The sequence below is a fragment of the Bos indicus genome, chromosome 9, assembly GCF_029378745.1.
Source record: "Bos indicus isolate NIAB-ARS_2022 breed Sahiwal x Tharparkar chromosome 9, NIAB-ARS_B.indTharparkar_mat_pri_1.0, whole genome shotgun sequence".
NCBI lineage: Eukaryota > Metazoa > Chordata > Mammalia > Artiodactyla > Bovidae > Bos > Bos indicus.
In genome coordinates this window covers 73,280,013-73,298,546 of record NC_091768.1, presented here as the reverse complement: position 1 = coordinate 73,298,546, position 18,534 = coordinate 73,280,013, and the positions used below count along the sequence as shown (strand labels likewise).

Genomic DNA, 18,534 nt, shown 5'->3' with positions numbered 1-18,534 from the left:
TAGAAGAGGCTGGGATTCGGTGATACTAACACACGTAAGCATTATCACCACCCCCATTGTTTTCTCCCAGGTCGGTTACATGGCTTTATGTAGCTCCTCTCGACCCTTCTTTCAGAAGTGCCCATGAGACTGTTATTTGTAGAACCCGGATTGACTTAATGCTTATATTCAGCTGTTCTGCTGTAACTGTCAGATTTACTTGGTAAATCTTGTGTATGTGTTCATATACACTTAGTGCAGAATCTAGCTTGAGTTAGCTAACTTATTTTTTATGCTTTTCAAATTAAATTGAAAACTTAGGAGATGGTAGAAGAAAATACGTATTAAAAAGGCCCAGAGAGTAAGTTGATCAGATTTTGACGCATGTATTTAATTCTTGGTTGGTCATGCTCAATATAAATATACTTTAGAGGGGAAAAAGTAGCATTAGAAGAAAGGAGGTTTTGGAAAGGACTTGCTGATTTTAAAAGTGAAGTAAAGGGGAAAAATGTGAAAGTTGTCCAGGAGTTTAAAAAGATAATTAGTTTGGGACAAACATTTCTAGGCAGTGGATAGTTACCAGCATCACCTAGCATCATAAAAGCTAAAATTATAAATATGAAGGAATGCAAACGAATAAAGAGCAATCACTTTGCTGAGTACAGAGTGTGAAGCATGCTTAGTATATTGGCAATCGTTATTAGCATTCCAAGCAAATTATTTTAGAACATCACTATGCTAATCATAGTGGAGGGAGGCTAATACCCTGTGCTACATTTCCAGACAGTGATCCAGTCAACCTGGCACATGTGAGGTTCCTGGGGATCACTTAAGAAGTCTTTTTAAATATTGCAGTGGATGTTAAGTGTTGCCTGTGGAGCACTGTTACCTGAGAAATGACTTTAGCCTGGGAGAGATTTTTGCAAATACATTGTAAAAGATAGGAATAGGCCTCATTACTACTTATTCATTTCTTTTTACAATTTTTTTTAATTGGTGAAAAATTGCTTTACAGTGTTGTGTTGGTTTCTATCATACAACAATGCCAATCAGTCATTATATATAAGAGATCAGCCCTGGGTGTTCATTGGAAGGACTGATGATGAAGCTGAAACTCCAGTACTTTGGCCACCTGATGTGAAGAGCTGATTCATTTGAAAAGACCCTGATGCTGGGAAAGATTGAGGGTAGGAGGAGAAGGGGAGGACAGAGGATGAGATGGTTGGATGGCATCACCAACTCAATGGACATGGGTTTGGGTGGACTCCAGGAGTTGATGATGGAGTCCTGGGATGCTGCGGTTCATGGGGTCGCAAAGAGTCGGACACGACAGAGCGACTGAACTGAACTGTTGTGTGAGTTTCTATTGTACAACAATGCCAATCAGTCATTAGATATATTCCCTCCCTCTTGAGCCTCTCCCTTCCTCCCATTCCACCCCTCTAGGTCATCACAGTTGTTCATTTCTTTAATAGATATTGTGTCCTCAATCAACATTAACTGAGTGCTTAGAAAACTGTTAAAGAGTTTTTGGGACCAACAGTAAGACGTTTGAGAGAGTCTAAAGTGGAAAATACACGAGTAGCAGATGATTATGAAATGCTACACAGTGTGCTTATCAAGTGCTGTGGGAGCTACTTAAGTGATTACACTGTTGAGAATGAATGGGAAGAGTTCAGCAGAACTTATGTGTGAAGGAAGGCATCCTGAAGGAGGTGCTTGACTGGAGAGAGTGAGTGCCAAGTATCTTCTCACCTTAGAGATCCCAGATCAGGTGGTTGGTTGTCAGATTATTTGGAACAGTTGTTGACATCATAACCAAGCTGTTCCTATAGCATCAGAGGTTCATCCCCTTTTTTGTTTATAAAAGTTCTACTTACTTTAAGTGTCTGGTTTATTTTTCATCTTCCGTGTTAAGCTTTCTCTTCTCTCAGATAATAATTTAAGAATTCTCAAAAGTACTGTAACTTCATTACAGAGATTTTGTGCTCCCAAACTTAGAGGTTCCTCTACTTAACTTTGATTTTGTTCTTCTCTGTTATATGGGTAGTACTTTACATGACTGCCTCAGTCAGGCAGTTCAGTCATTCAGTCGTGTCCAGCTCTTTGCGACCTCATGGACTGCAGCACGCCAGGCTTCCCTATCCATTGCCAACCCCTGGAGCTTGCTCACACTCATGTCCATTGAGTTGGTGATGCCATCTAACCATCTCATCCTATGTCATTTCCTTCTCCTCCTGCCTTCAGTCTTTCCCAGCATCAGGGTCTTTTACAGTGAATTAGTTCTTTGAATCAGGTAAAGTGTTGGAGTTTCAGGACTTATTTCCTTTAGGATGGACTGGTTTGATCTCTTTGCAGTCCAAGGGACTCTCAAGAGTCTTCTCCAACACCACAGTTCAAAAGCATCAATTCTTCTGTGCTCAGCTTTCTTCACAGTCCATCTCTCACATCCATACATGGCTACTGGAAAAACCATAGCTTTGACTAGATGGACTTTTGTTGGCAAAGTAATGTCTCTACTTTTTAATATGCTGTCTAGGTTGGTCATAGCTTTTCATACAAGGAGCAAGCAAGTCTTTTAATTTCATGGCTGCAGTCACCATCTGCAGTGATTTTGGAGCCGAAGAAAATAGTCTTTCATTGTTTCCATTGTTTTCCCATCTGTTTGCCACGAAGTGATGGGACTGGATGCCCTGATCTTAGTTTTTTGAATGTTGAGTTTTAAGCCAGCTGTTTCACTCTCCTCTTTGACTTTCGTCAAGAGGCTCTTTAGTTCCTCCTCACTTTCTGCCATAAGGGTGGTGTCATCTGCATATCTGAGGTTATTGATGTTTCTCCCGGCAATCTTGATTCCAGTTTTTGTGCTATATCCAGGCCAGCATTTCGCATGATGTACTCTGCATATAAGTTAAATAAGCAGGGTGATGATATACAGCCTTGACGTACTCCCTTCCCAGTTTGAAACCAGTCTGTTGTTCCATGTCCAGTTCTAACTGTTGCTTCTTGACTTGCATACAGATTTTTCAGGAGGCAGGTCAGTTGGTCTGGTATTCTCATCGCTTTGAGAATTTTCCACAGTTTGTTGTGATATACATCATCAAATGTTTTGGAATAGTGAAAGCAGAAATAGATGTTTTTCTGGAATTCCCTTGCTTTTTCTATGATCCAGCGGATGTTGGCAATTTGATCTCTGGTTCCTCTGCCTTTTCTCAATCCAGCATGAACATCTGGAAGTTCACTGTTCACCTACTCTTGAAGCCTGACTTGGAGAATCTTGAGCATTACTTTGCTAGCGTGTGAGATGAGTGCAATTGTGCGGTAGTTTGAACATTCTTTGGCATTGCCCTTCTTTGGGATTGCAATGAAAACTGACCTTTTCCAGTTCTATGGCCACTGCTGAGTTTTCCAAATTTGTTGGCATACTGAGTGCAGCACTTTAACACCATCATCTGAGGATTTGAAATAGCTCAACTGGAATTCCATCACCTCCTCTTTGTTCCTAGTGATGCTTTCTAAGGCCCACTTGACTTCATTCCAGGATGTCTGGCTCTAGGTGAGTGATCACACCATTGTGATTATCTGGGTCATGAAGATCTTTTTTGTGTGGCTACCTCTTCTTAATATCTTCTGCTTCTGTTAGGTCCATACCATTTCTGTCCTTAATTGTGCCGACCTTTGCATGAAATGTTCCCTTGGTATCTCTAATTTTCTTGAAGAGATCTCTGGTCTCACCCATTAATTAATAAAAATCCCGGGAAGGCAAAGCCTATATTTTATAATTTACTCCAGTAGCCGGCACAGTGCTTTTTATGCAGTAAATACTCCAGAATATTGTTGAGGAAAAGAACCACTTTACAGAGATCATAGGAAAGGATTCTCTTTATCTTTTGATAATTGTAACAATTTCAGGGTCCATTTCAGTGTTAAAAAAAACTGACCCAATATAAAAAGAAATTGTTTTCTTTAATATCCAAGTTTTTTGTGACTGGCTTCTCATTTATTTGGTAATAATTTTTATTAATTCAGGATGGTGATTATTGTTTAATAATTTAATAAATTATTAATGTTATTGGATGTTATATGTTTTTATTGAATAATAACATTTATGTAATTTTTATTTGTCATAAGTATTTGGTCTCAGCCTTTGACCATGTAGTTCTTGCTGCTGCTACATGAGTACCTTCAGAAATTAGCTAACTTTCCTTCAGAATTGGTTCACAGCATGATATTCCTGGGGATCTTTCCCTAGCCACCCTGCTCCCACTTCTGTTTTTGTTGTTCTTATGTGTGTTTCAGAGTCATTCTTTATCATGTGTCAAACACTTTGTTATACAGTTTTGTAATCACCTGGTTTCTTGTCTGTCTTCCTCTTACATTTTAGGTTTGTAGAGATCTGAGAATGTACTTGTCACTCAGTCTTGCACCCCAAATGTCTCTAATAGCCCCTTCACAGTGTTAGTATTTGTCAAGTGACTAAATACACTTAGGTAAACATATTTATGTTCCTTATGGACTTTTAGTTAATATATTATTTGATTCATTAATTTATAATAAAGCAAGTATTAATTTATGTCAGATATTAATTTATGTCAGACCTGTGTCATGTAGTTGTCTAGAGAGTCTTGCCCTGAAGGAACTTATAGTCTCATGGAGTGAACCAGGTATGGTTCTTTGAAGACATTCAATTAGAGGAGAGTGCTAGGGAATAAAAACAGTAGGGGAGAGGCTTGCTGCTTTACCCAGAGTGGTCAGGGAAGACTTCTACAAATAGCTGATGTTTGAACTGGAACCTTAAGTGGGAGAAGGAAACAGCCTTAGGAAAACCTAGGCAAAGACCACATTATAATCAGTAGGAAAAAAGACCAATAAGCTAGAGCAGAGAGGAGTTTAGGATAAGCTGGGTTTTGTACATTGCCTAGCCTTATATGAAGAGAAACTGCCTTTGTGGTCTGATTGTATACCCTGCGTTAGTCAGTTGTATGAAAAATAAATGCTTTGCTTAGAGCAGGAACTTGGTGAGAAAAATGGATGGTTGGCTTATTTCAGATTTTTGTCAATTAAAAATCTAAAAACATGTATCTCTTTTAAATATGTAAAGTCATTTAATACCTACTTTTGGTACAATTTTTGTAATTGTTTTGAGAAAAGTAGACATTGTAAGTTCCTTTAATTTAGGTGAACAGTAATTTATTTTGGAGAGAATTCAGATGCTTCCTCATTAATAACTAAGAATAGAAAACAAACTTGTAAATACTTTTATCTCTTATATTTTTATTTTAGATTTTGAAGATGATGACCTCTATGGCCAGTCTGTAGAGGATGATTATTGTATTTCGCCATCAACAGGTGAGTTTTAAAAAAAAATTTGATTTTTATTATTTAAAGATGTTAAGTAAGTATTATTGTCATTCTAGAACTAGTGTGTTCCAGAAGACTATAATATGTACCATTTAGAAAGATAATTGTTAACGTTCAGTTCAGTTTAGTTCAGTTGCTCAGTCGTGTCGGACTCTTTGTGACCCCATGAATTGCAGCACGCCATGCCTCCCTGTCCATCACCACCTCCCAGAGTTCACTCAAACTCATGTTCATCAAGTCGGTGATGCCATCCAGCCATCTCATCCTCTGTCGTCCCCTTCTCCTCCTGCCCTCAACCCTCCCAGCATCAGGGTTTTTTCCAGTGAGTCAACTCTTCACATGAGGTGGCCAAAGTATTAGAATTTCAGCTTTAGCATCAGTCCTTCCAATGAACACCCAGGAGTGATTTCCTTTAGAATGGACTGGTTGGATCTCCTTGCAGTCCAAGAGACTCTGAAGAGTCTTTTCCAACACCACAGTTCAAAAGCATCAATTCTTTGGTGCTCAGCTTTCTTCACAGTCCAACTCTCACATCCATACATGACCACTGGAAAAACCATAGCTTTGACTAGATGGACCTTTGTTGGCAGAGTAATGTCTCTGCTTTTTAATATGCTATCTAAGTTGGTCATAACTTTCCTTCTGAGGAGTAAGTATCTTTTAATTTCATGGAATACGGAATGAAGCAGGGCAAAGGCTAATAGAGTTTTGCCAAGAGAACGCACTGGTCATAGCAAACACCCTCTTCTAAACACACAGGAGAAGACTCTACACATGGACATCACCAGATGGTCAACACCGAAATCAGAATTGATTATATTCTTTGCAGCCAAACATGGAGAAGCTCTATACAGTCAGCAAAAACAAGACCAGGAGCTGACTGTGGCTCAGATCATGAACTCCTTATTGCCAAATTCAGACTTAAATTGAAGAAAGTAGGGATGACCATTAGACCATTCAGGTATGACCTAAATCAAATTCTTTATGATTATACAGTGGAAGTGAGAAATAGATTTAAGGGACTAGATCTGATAGAGTGCCTGATGAACTATGGACGGAATTTCATGACATTGTACAGGAGACAGGGATCAAGAGCATCCCCATGGAAAAGAAATGCAAAAAAGCAAAATGGCTGTCTGGGGAAGCCTTACAAATAGCTGTGAAAAGAAAAGAAGCGAAAAGCAAAGGAGAAAAGGAAAGATACAAGCATCTGAATGCAGAGTTCCAAAGAATAGCAAGGAGAGATAAGAAAGCCTTCCTCAGCGATCAATGCAAAGAAACAGAGGAAAACAACAGAATGGGAAAGACTAGAGATCTCTTCAAGAAAATTAGAGATACCAAGGGAACATTTCATGCAAAGATGGGCTCAATAAAGGACAGAAATAGTGTGGACCTAACAGAAGCAGAAGGTATTAAGAAGAGGTGGCAAGAATACACAGAAGAACTGTACAAAAAGATCTTCACGACCAAGATAATCACGATGGTATGATCACTCACCTAGAGCCAGACATCCTGGAATGTGAAGTCAAGTGGGCCTTAGAAAGCATCACTACGAATAAAGCTATTGGAGGTGATGGAATTCCAGTTGAGCGATTTCAAATTCTGAAAGATGATGCTGTGAAAGTGCTGCACTCAATATGCCAGCCAATTTGGAAAACTCAGCAGTGGCCACAGGACTGGAAAAGGTCAGTTTTCATTCCAATCCCAAAGAAAAGAATGCCAAAGAATGCTCAAACTACCTCACAACTGCACTCATCTTCACGCTAGTAAAGTAATGCTCAAAATTCTCAAGCCAGGCTTCAGCAATACATGAACCGTGAACTTCCAGATGTTCAGGCTGGTTTTAGAAAAGGCAGAGGAACCAGAGATCAAATTGCCATCATCCACTGGATCATGGAAAAAGCAAGAGAGTTCCAGAAAAACATCTATTTCTGCTTTATTGACTATGCCAAAGCCTTTGACTGTGTGCATCACAATAAACTGTGGAAAATTCTGAAAGAGATGGGAATACCAGACCACCTGACCTGCCTCTTGAAAAATCTGTATGTAGGTCAGGAAGCAACAGTTAGAACTGGACATGGAACAACAGACTGGTTCCAAATAGGAAAAGGAGTCCGTCAAGGCTGTATATTGTCACCCTGCTTATTTAACTTCTATGTAGAGTACATCATGAGAAACGCTGGGCTGGAAGAAGCACAAGCTGGAATCAAGATTGCCAGGAGAAATCTCAATAACCTCAGATGTGCAGATGACACCACCCTTATGGCAGAAAGTGAAGAGGAACTCAAAAGCCTCTTGATGAAAGTGAAAGAGGAGAGTGAAAAAGTTGGCTTGAAGCTCAACATTCAGAAAACTAAGATCATGGCATTTGGTCCTATCACTTCATGGGAAATAGATGGGGAAACAGTGGAAATAGTGTCAGACTTTTATTTTTTTGGGCTCCAAAATCACTGCAGATGGTGAATGCAGCCATGAAATTAAAAGACACTCCTTGGAAGAAAAGTTATGACCAACCTAAATAGCATATTGTTAACTTTAAAAGCACATAAAATAATTTCATTACTTATGAATAGAATTTAAAGTTTTGATTCCTTCATTAGGCTTTATACAATTTGAAGAAAACTCTCAAAACTATGGTTTTCCAGTATTCTTTGCAGTATGCAACTAATCTAAATTGACTAAAATGATAATTTAGTCAGTAATGAAAATCTAAACTTCTAAAGACAGAAAGCAGTTTTATGTCCAGGAAAATCTTGAATATTAAAACACAAGTTATGCATAGACTTCCCTTCATACAGTATTTTATCTACTGTAAATAAACCCAGTACATAGTTTAAACTTCTGATGGAGCCACAAAATGATTTAGAGTTCAGATTCCTGTAGGATTCTACATCAGAGCTGCACCTTTTGTCTCTTGCTGAAAAACTTCTTTGCAATCATATAATGAAAGCATTTCCTGTGTTGGTGGCAGACACAGTGTCTTTGATCCAAACCTTTTTCTTACTAATCCTTCTAACAGTGCATTTATCTTCAAATTTTATCCTACTCTATAAACAACTGGTTAAAATGCTCTGCTGAATTTTACTATGTCATAAAAGTGGGTCCAATTAAATATAGTTAGGAACAGCATAAATAAACTCATAGAACTCATTTTCCACAAATTGAAGGTTTAATATAGTAATTTAAATTTCTGTCAGTCTGCTTTGTCTTTATACCTTATAGTCTGTTGAACTGTCTTATAAACCTTTCCCTGCTTTAAGCCTCTTCATAGCTTCTGTAGACTAAATATGTCCCTTCTGACTTTTTAGAATTTCTTCTTTTTCACAAAGGCATAGGATAGGGGCCTTGGAAGTTGTCTAAGCACCCCTACTCTGCCTTACATCTCTTGTCCTGTTACTTATTACTCTGTAATGCATCTAGCTCTTTATGGGTACTTTGCTCTTTTAGGCTGACTAATCAGAGCCCTTCCTCTCTTTCTTCAATGTTATACCGTTATCAGTCACGATTTTGTTAGGAGATAGAAATTGCACTGGTTATTTTGCCAGAGAGATTTTAGTATAAAAAGTTAACTAGGTGTTAGAGAACACAAAATGCAAACCAAAAGATCAAGGAGGTAGTAACTTCAGGAAGCATTTATCATTTCTAGTTCCTAGGGGAATCAGCAGACAGGGTTGGAACCAACCTTTTAGAACCTTGTGGGGGCTCCTTGGAGCTAGGACCTAGGGGTGTGACAGGAAGATTCTGCCTTGTTGCTTTGCCATTGAAGTTAAGAGAAGGGACTGTGGAGCTGGGGCTCAGACCTGAGAAGGGGAATGTTGTGTGGTTGGTATAGAGATACTCTGTAGGGACACTGGGAAGCTGAGGTTCAGCCTTTAAAGAGGGCATTCTATCCAGCAGTCTGGTCATGGTTGTAATTGGTTCTGGGAATTTTGGAAAAACTGATATTATGATTACTGGAACAAATGATTTTGGCAAGATGAAATGTTGCTGGGGTGATGGTAACTAGAGAAGAAGCAAAAAGGAAAGGAACATTTGTGTTCCTCTTCTGGCCTAGTCTCCTTTTATTATCTCCCTGTTGGCTGATCCTAAAAGGGAACCAGCTGTCTGAAGAAATGTGCTTTGCAGAGACTTCAGCCTCAGCATCACAAAGCAAAGAAGACTGGCTTAGAAGTGGAGAGGTGGCTTAATTAGTGTGTTCTCTAATACCTAGGTAACTTCTTATATTAAAATCTCTCTGGCAAAATAACCAGTGCAATTTCTATCTCCTAACAAAATTGTGACTGATAATGATGTAACACTGAAGAAAGAGAGGAAGGGCTCTGATTAGTCAGCCTTATTATTCAGTGATTCAAAAATGCCATATTTTGTTGAGATTAGGGATGAAAGAAATTTCAGTTTTTCTGAGGAGTCTCACAAGCACTTGTCATTTGCAATGTGTTAAAAAAAAAAACAACTCTGTGGGTTAACCTTTTGGGGTGCCTACAGTTCATCATAATCAGTTGTCTAGGTGATGAAGTAGTGTCTGGTAGCACTAGTTAATACTATGAATGAAGTAAAGATCATGGCATGTTCATGAGACTGATGATAATATGGGTGTGGTGATTAGATTTGAGTTTTTTGTTTTTGTTTTTTTTTAATATATGCTGTAGAGACTGGATTAAAGGTGGTACCTAAGTGGGTGTACTTAGAATAGTTAGTTAGGAGACTATTATACTAATCTAGAAGAAATATCTCAAGACAGTGTTCTCAAAATGTGGTCCATGTGCCATTTGCACCACTTGAGAATTTGTTAGAAAAGTAATTCTTGGCCCCATCTCATATTCAGTGGGGCACAGGTACTGCTTTGAAAACTGTTTGTTTAGGATAGAGGTGATAGCAGTGGATTTGGAAATAGATTCTACAGGAGCTAAAGACTACTGGACTTGGAAGTTGGTTGACTATGACTTGCACAGGAAAGCTTCATGGAGGGAGAGACTACTGAAAAACATCTTCATATTGCAGATTAATGCATTCATTTATCTAGAATTGTTTAACTAAATCATGCTTAATCTTGAGTAATGAGCCATCACTACACAAGGATCAGGCATTCTGAAGGTGTTTTTCTGAGATTTGCTTTTGTGACCTACCTTTCTTGAGGTCATAGTTTATCCCTTATCTCTCACAGCTCTTGATACGTGTATTGTGTATGGTTCATATTCAGGACAGTCTGACTATTTGAGAGTTACCTTTGTATGCTCCAGGAAGTGAAATCGGCTTTATTAGAGCAGGAGATAGTTAAATAGTTTTGACTTTCTTCTGTGACAAACTGGTATTTTCAACAAAAGCGCATGGTTTAGGTTTTTAAAATTTTCTAAATTTTACTAAATTAAATCAGTAATATCAGATCAGACGATTAATATTCCTCTTTAGTGGTGTATTCGTCCCAGGAATTTTCAATTAAAAAGGAATAGTTTTTAGAAGGATACTTTCTGTTCTTAAAGAAGCAGCTAATGTCATTCATTGAAGAAATGATTTTATTCATGGTCTAATGAATTCTGGTAATTGAATGACTTTATCAATTAATAGGAATTTCTCTAAAATTTATCATATATTTTTAAAAATTCTACTAAATACAATTTTCTTGATGGTAAGATGATTTCTAAATGTTATAACTTTTTTTTTCTTTAGAAAGATTGACTGAATATTGCTTTGATGCTGAATATTTAACTTACGTTAGGGAGCTGCAAAAAGATAGCAAAAAAGGGATAGCAAAAAGAGCCTATAAATAGAACTTTACAATTATTAATCTTGTTTCAACTAATATAATTAGAAGTGTTAAAAGATAAACTGAGGCATACTGACATTTTTTTTTCAGAGTTTATTTGAGCAAACATCAATTTGAATCAGCTCCAAATGGGAAGTGGTTAGGAGCACTTCATCAACAGAAGTCGGGGCAGGGTTTTTATAGAGAAGACATGAAACAAAGCAAGGAGATTATTTGATTGGCTTACTGCTTAAAACACATTATTTGTGAGAGAATAATTGGCTTTTTGTGATTGGATGTTCTTAATCCTGAGGCCTTTACAGGAATTAACTCTGGATTGGTTTTCCCTTTGCAGCCAAGGCATTAGAGCCACTTCAGTCTCATGACCTCCTTGTATGATTACTTTAACAGTAGATATCCTTATTCAGTCCATTCCAACTCAGAACCTTTATTGAGCATCATTTAACTTGTAAAGATGGAGAAGGAAATGGCAGACCCACTCCAGTATTCTTGCCTGGAGAATCTCATGGATGGCGGAGCCTGGTGGCTACAGTCCACGGGGTCGCAAAGAGTCAGACACAATTGAGCGACTTCACTTTCACTTGTAAAGAAGCTTGTTAAAAATTCCCTTCAAATGATAATATGGTGGGTAAAGAGATAGTCCTGCCTGAAGAAGGCAGGAAAGGTTTTGGAAGGAGATGGAATTGGAACTGGTGAATTTGGGAGTAAGCGGCATCCTAGAGAAAGGAAAAGCAGTGTTTGAGCAGTGGTCTCTTAAGTGAGGTGTGTTTGGGAAGACACATGGTGAATGCAGTTGGAGCACAAAGTGGGCTTGGAAAGGAAATAGCCAGATTGTGGAAGGCAGTTTTTAATTTTAGCTGTGTAATGTCAGTTTATTGAAGGTTTTTGAGTTAAGGGGTCATGTTTTAGGAAATTAACTAATGACGGTAAGCAAAGTGGACTACATTTGGACGAAAGGGGAGACTTGTAGGCTGTTTCCTACCTTCTCTGATGATACCAATCAGCTGAGTAATTGTATTATAAAACTACAGATTCCCTACCCCGTTCTAGCACCACTTAACCAGAATCTCCAGGGGAAGAAGCCTAGAAAGCTGTATCTTTAATGAGTGCCTCACATGATTTTTATTTTATATTTAGGAAACAGTGTTAGGCAGTTACAGGAAAACTGTAACTTTTTCAGTTACAGTTCAAAACTGTACAGTTCAAAAACTGTAAAGGTTTTGAATTCTTTCAATTTTTATGTTTATCAGAATACCTGAAAAATTTGCAAGTCATTATGGTGTTCAATTTTTCAGAAAGCATTTCTGTCAAAGTTTGTGATTTAAATTTTTAGAATAGAAGAGCATCTTATATTTATCCTTTTCTCTCTCTTGCTTTTATCTCACTTTTTTTTTTTTTTTTGCCTTTTGACTCTCATTTCAATTTCAGAGGTCTGGAATGCTTGTTTTTTCCTGGTAGCTATTGTCCCTGGGGAATTTTCCTGCCCACTCTCTTTCCCCACTCTTCAACAAATCCAGCCATCATTTACTTCTAAAACAGTGGCCACAGTATAGATTTCTGAGTTGGATTTATGTTTGGGAGAGTGTAGGAAAACCTTCCAGGAAGAATAGCTCCTTGGAGGTAGAGTGGAAGCCTGGATTTTGACAACTTCCATTTTCTTTGTCAGTATTTTCTAAGTGAAAATTGTTGATGGAAGTATCTGATTTCTTCTCTCACTTAATTTTTGATTTGTGTTAGGTTTTTCCTTACAGTTCAGAGCTATGAGAGGAAGTTGAGGAAAGTATATTTGTTACCTTTAGGCTAAACTGAATACAGTTTACAGTCAGGAAAGTAATTTAAAAATCATTGAGCACAAAATGGCCTGGTTTACATTTTTTAATACTACCACATTTTATTGTATCTAAAGTGCCATGGATTGTAAGACATACTGTTATTTTACATACCACTTAAAAAATCAGCTGTCAATCTAAGTATTACATAATACCAAGATACCACTTGATTATAAGACATATCCCTCATTCTGAGATATTTTTATGTGAAACAGTGATCATCTTAGAAAATCTGTGAAATAGGATATTTTTCCTACCATTTAACCATGCTGACTTTATAATGGCAGTATTGTATTTTACTTGTGCAGGATGGGGGAAATGGTGATATATATACAGCATAATATGTGCATTCTTGAAAAACTGCGGTCCTCAAATTTGTATACTAAAAGATAACAAAGCCTGTGGGAAAGAACAGGGTTATGACAGATCACTCAGCCTATAAAGTACTAATAAAACCAAAAATCATCTAATAAAAATACTTGCATATTTAGAAAGTTATGTTAATTTCCAAATAAAGTTACATTCAAGGAAATGTTTTTGTTAAATGTTTAAATTTAACAAAATGTATTTTTTTACATTTAACAAAATATTTTTGATAAATGTTTACTTTTTGTTACATGTTTGCAAGGTGAAAGCTTGATAAACTTGTAGGAAGAGTTGAAACTAATGAATAATGTTGCAAAGGCAAAATGCTGACAGGTTTTAGAGAGCCAAGCAGGAAGCAAGCACAGAAAGGGACAGGGCCAAACTGAGCCAAGAGGACAAGTGTGGGGCTATCTAACTTTACAGCACAATTCCAATGACAGTATAATGCTCTGCGGTTGAACTTTGTATTTGCCTTACAAAGTGTTGCGGGTGGGGAGAATCTCATGAACCAAAGCATCTTGAATGTTAAACCTTCATCATTCCCCTGAGGAGCCTGGTGGGCTGCAGTCCAGTGGGTCGCTAAGAGTCGGACATGACTGGGCGACTTCACTTTCACTTTCATGCATTGGAGAAGGAAATGGCAACCCACTCCAGTGTTCTTGCCTGGAGAATCCCAGGGACGCAGGAGCCTGGTGGGCTGCTGTCTATGGGGTCGCACGGAATCGGACACGACTGAAGCAACTCAGCAGCAGCAGCAGTATATGTTAAGGAAACATGCATTACAGCAGAATAGATTAAATTCTCTCAGCTGCTCTGTATTTCTCTTATTCTGTTCTTGCCTTCTTTATTGTAAGTGCTCCAGTTTTCAATGATCAGTTAATCTTTTGTGCTTCTGTCACACTTGTCATCTGTACTACTTATATGGCTTTTTAAAATATGTCACTGCCTTTTCTTTTTTTGCCTTTTCTGCTAATCTGTAAGGCCATTGTTGATTTATACTATGAATAAATAGCACTTACACCATAGTTTTCTGAGTGTAGGTGTTATACTAAGCTGTAGTATTTTCTATTGTCTATATATGCATTATCTATAACTTTTGAATGTAGTTAGATTCCCTTACATTTATGGGCATGCCCAGAAGTCAAATGTGGGAATGCTGAGCAATGGAAATGCATGTTATGTGCTTTTCCAGAAAGCTAAATAATACAAAATCTCTGATGACACCTTGCCTTAGAATACTGTATTGATGTTTTTATCCGTCTTAAACTTAATACTTTAATTTTATTCCTTCACAACTGTGAACACACACTTGAAGAATTGAGTTCAGTGGGCATCCAGTTGATGTAAAAGAGTGAACACTTTGGGCATGCTTGATGCTTTTCTCCTTTGGCCACTTGTATTTTTGTATATGATATTCAAACATATGTTATCACTTTGATATTTTGTTTTTCTGCCTCTTAATGAAATATATGATGTGCAGTTATGTGTTGAGTAATTACACTGCCAGTCTGTAGAGTCGCACAGACTTCTGTCTGAAAGTTAGGTATGTGGCACTAATACCGTGTCAGTGTATGATTGAAGTGTAAATTGTTTAAAAGTTAAGGCCTATGATTTTGGTCATCTCTTGGGTTCAAGCAAAATTAGTAGTTCCTGGAAAGTGAAAATTGAACTAGTCTGTTTTTTGTATTCTTAATTATGCAAATGAGCAACTTTGATATGAGTTTAAAATGTTTGTACCATAGAAAAGAAAATTTCAGGGAAGCTAGAGTAGTAGGCAAGCATGAGATATTAGGAAAGATAATTTTTGAGAACTGTGGAGAAAGTAAGCTCTGTGTTTATGAGATAGGAGAGAAGAATGAAGACAATTAGAAGAGATTAGCAAATGGTTAGAAGGACATTTGGGCAGAATTTGGGGTATGATATATTTTGTCTTAGTGTTTTTCTCTTTTCATCCAGTATTATGACTGTGGGCAAATGACTTTAGGTAGGAGGTCAGAATCTTTAATTTTTACTTTGTATTGTTAAAAAAAAAAGCTAATGGGAAATGGTTATAGCACAGCCTTCTTCCATCGTTTTATATTCTAGCTGCTCAGTTTATTTACTCACGACGTGACAAACCTTCAGCTGTTGAACCTGTAGAAGAATATGATTATGAAGATTTGAAAGAATTCTCCAGTTCTCTTGTGAATCATCAGCTAAGTGGAATTGATCAAGGTATAGTAAGAATTAGTCTGTTTCTTATCTGAAAATGATTAATAATTTACTGAGATTTACCAATGTTATTTATCAGTTTTATTGTTCATAATATTAATCATGGGTAGAATTGGTATGAACTACCATTATATCTTGTATCTTCAAGGAAAATTTACATTTTGTTAATTATGTTTTGTGAAGACTATATGGTTAACTATATGGTTGAAAAATTGATTGTGTGGCTGTTATTCAGTAACTGGAATTTGTGATTGAAATCTTCTTAGGAGAGAAACTTCCGTGATTCGTTTTCTTTTATCAGTATTTATTGTTTTATAAGCTGTATGTAGAGCTTATGGTTAGATTACAGAAGCTCATTTCCTTGGAAAATGTTAGGTTCCAAAAGACTGGTTTTTATTAAAAATAATAATAAGTTCAGAGTAACACTATACAAATGTCCTGATTGGTCACAGTCATATAAATTAAATTTCAAGATAGAACTTGTAAATGGTAATGGCTTTGGTTCTGAGTTTGCTTCTTTTTAGTTCTCTTAAACATTTTAACAAAGATATTTTATATTTTGGCTTTCATCTTTTATAAATAAATTTCAAATGTGACAGTTTCAGACATACTGCTCCAGTCATAGGTTGATGAATAGGGTTGTAGAACCAAAATCATCAGGTATAAAAGTAGTGCTCTCTGTTGGTGCTGAGCCGGGCTCAGCTTGTTTGCTCCTTCTCTGGAGTGTACTCTTTCTCTGGCTTTGTTCTATGAATATTTTTAAATTGAAAATTTATAACAATTTGAAAACAGGAAGGAGGGAAGTATATAAATCTGAGAGTTGATCTTTGCGTAAATCGGTACAATATATGTCAGCTGCAACCCAAACCGAGAAAAATAGAAAGCACAGACAGACAAAATTAGAAAGCAGAAAGGGAAACAACAGAGAATTAAAAAAATTTCTATATCAACTTTGCAGATACATTTGACAAGTGGGATAAAAGTTCATAGACGAACTGCTGTATAAATTCTTCCATAGTTTTGATTATATTTTCAAAGAGTGTGTACAGTTGTCATTGTAGGGGGGGAGAAGGTAGGAATAAAGTAGAAGTCTTATACTTTCTCTGCTGTGCCTCAGAATGATTAAGGAGGTATGAAATTCAGAGTTATGTTTGAGAATGAAAGTTAATCATTCCCACCTGACATATGTAAGTATTAATAATTGCATGAAAAAAATTGCATGGCAACAATAGTAGTGATTGTAACTAGCCTCTACTAATTGCTTTCTGGGTCCTGTTCTAAGTGCTGTTCATGTATTAGCATATTTAATCTTCATGACAGCCTTATGAGATAGGCCAGCTATTGTCCTCATTTTATACGGGAGGAAAATGAGACACCAAGTCACTTGGGGGTAGTTGTACTGCTTAGTAAGTGGCATTTGGATGTGAACCAACATAGCCTGACTTCATATCTCTACCCTTTGTGTATGTGTGGACAACAGTTGCTATAATTAATTAGAATAGACCATGATGCTAGCTATATACTAAGTATTCTGTTCCAGTTTTAGTAATTCATGTTTTTATGAAATAGGCATAATTTTTCAAGTTTAGCTTATTAGCCTAAAATTAATTTTGGACTAAAGCAAAGCAGAATTACCCAAATATTTGAAGAATTTACTTTTAATAATTAAAAAAGAGCAGCGGAGAAAGTATTATATACTTGGGGGAAAAAAGGATATTGCCAGTAGATTCCTTGTTCAGTATGTAAGCATGTAAAATGTAATGTAAAATGCATTCTGTGGACTGATTTCATGGATTAGGGAATCTGAAAACTTGAGTTTTATTTTGATTACTCCTAAACTAAGTAGTGCCATGATTTTCAGTCCTCTTTATGACTTGTAGTTTGATATATCTTAAGTCATAGAGTTACTGTGAGGATTACAGAAGATATGTGTATGTGTGTAAAGTATTTTAAAAATTGTCACCTATTATACAAATATAAGTTAATATGTTGATGCATTTTTATTCAGTAGTCTCACATATTATTTTAAGATCTAGGGATATAAAGCCTTTGCTCTCATGGAACTTCCATTATTAATGAATATTATTAGTAATTACTTTTTATAAAATAGTCATCAGAAAATTAACATCCTTAAAGATTTTAGTCACCCAGATTTAAATGTTTGTGTTTAAAATGAATGTTCATTTTCCTCATTAATCTACTGGATTTCCTAATTTTTATGGCATTTTTGTACCAAATTATCTTGTCCATTCACTAGTAAGTTAGAAATATTTTCAAAATTAACCCTTTCTACACATGTAAAAGATCATCAGTATGGACCTCATCATCCTCATTGACTGAAATAGACTTTGTGCGTGTGTGGGTACATGCTCAGTTGCTTCTGTCAGGTTTGACTCTGCTACCTATGGACTGTAGCCTGCCATGCTTCTCTGTCTATGGGGTTTTCCAGGCAAGAATACTGGAGTGAGTTGCCATGCACTCCTCCAGGGGGGTCTTCCTGACCCAGGGATCGAATCTGCGTCTCCTGCATTGCAGACAGATTCACAATTGACACTTTTTTCAAGCATTAATCAGTATTACTTTGGAGACATTTATTATAGTGGTTATTGAAATTGTTCCTCTAATCAGGGAAGCTAGGTATCCTGTGGATAAAAATATAGTCATTGTAATTTTTGCCAAGGCAGATTACAAGAAATGAACATCCTACTGTAATTACAAATCCTTTGTTTCGGTTTCGAAGATTCAGGAATCTTTCATGACACCACTGAGTATAGCTTTTAATTATTGTTGTCTGTTCTAGCTCGTCTTTATTCATGCCTTGATCACATGAGAGAGGTACTTGGAGATGCTGTGCCAGATGACATATTGATTGAAGCAGTTCTGAAGAACAAGTTTGATGTGCAGAAGGCTTTGTCAGTGGTTCTGGAGCAAGATAAAGTGCAGAATTTGAAAGTCAGGAGTGAGGGAGCAATATCTACAGGAAAGATAGCAAAAGGTATGCTTTTACTTGTTCTCTTTTAGTTTTAC

At 36.9% G+C, this 18,534-nt stretch overlaps 1 protein-coding gene across 6 annotated transcripts in view; it reads left to right on the top strand.

The window, feature by feature from the left end:
• The window catches only part of HBS1L (HBS1 like translational GTPase), an 85,138-nt gene that overhangs the window by 450 nt on the left and 66,154 nt on the right, over positions 1–18,534 (top strand). For all 6 annotated transcript variants that reach the window (XM_070796209.1, XM_019967471.2, XM_070796210.1 and 3 more), the window contains exons 2-4: positions 5,260–5,325; positions 15,382–15,510; positions 18,308–18,502. In XM_070796209.1, coding sequence (XP_070652310.1) covers positions 5,260–5,325; positions 15,382–15,510; positions 18,308–18,502 — 390 coding nt within the window. The remainder of the gene's footprint in view (positions 1–5,259; positions 5,326–15,381; positions 15,511–18,307; positions 18,503–18,534) is intronic.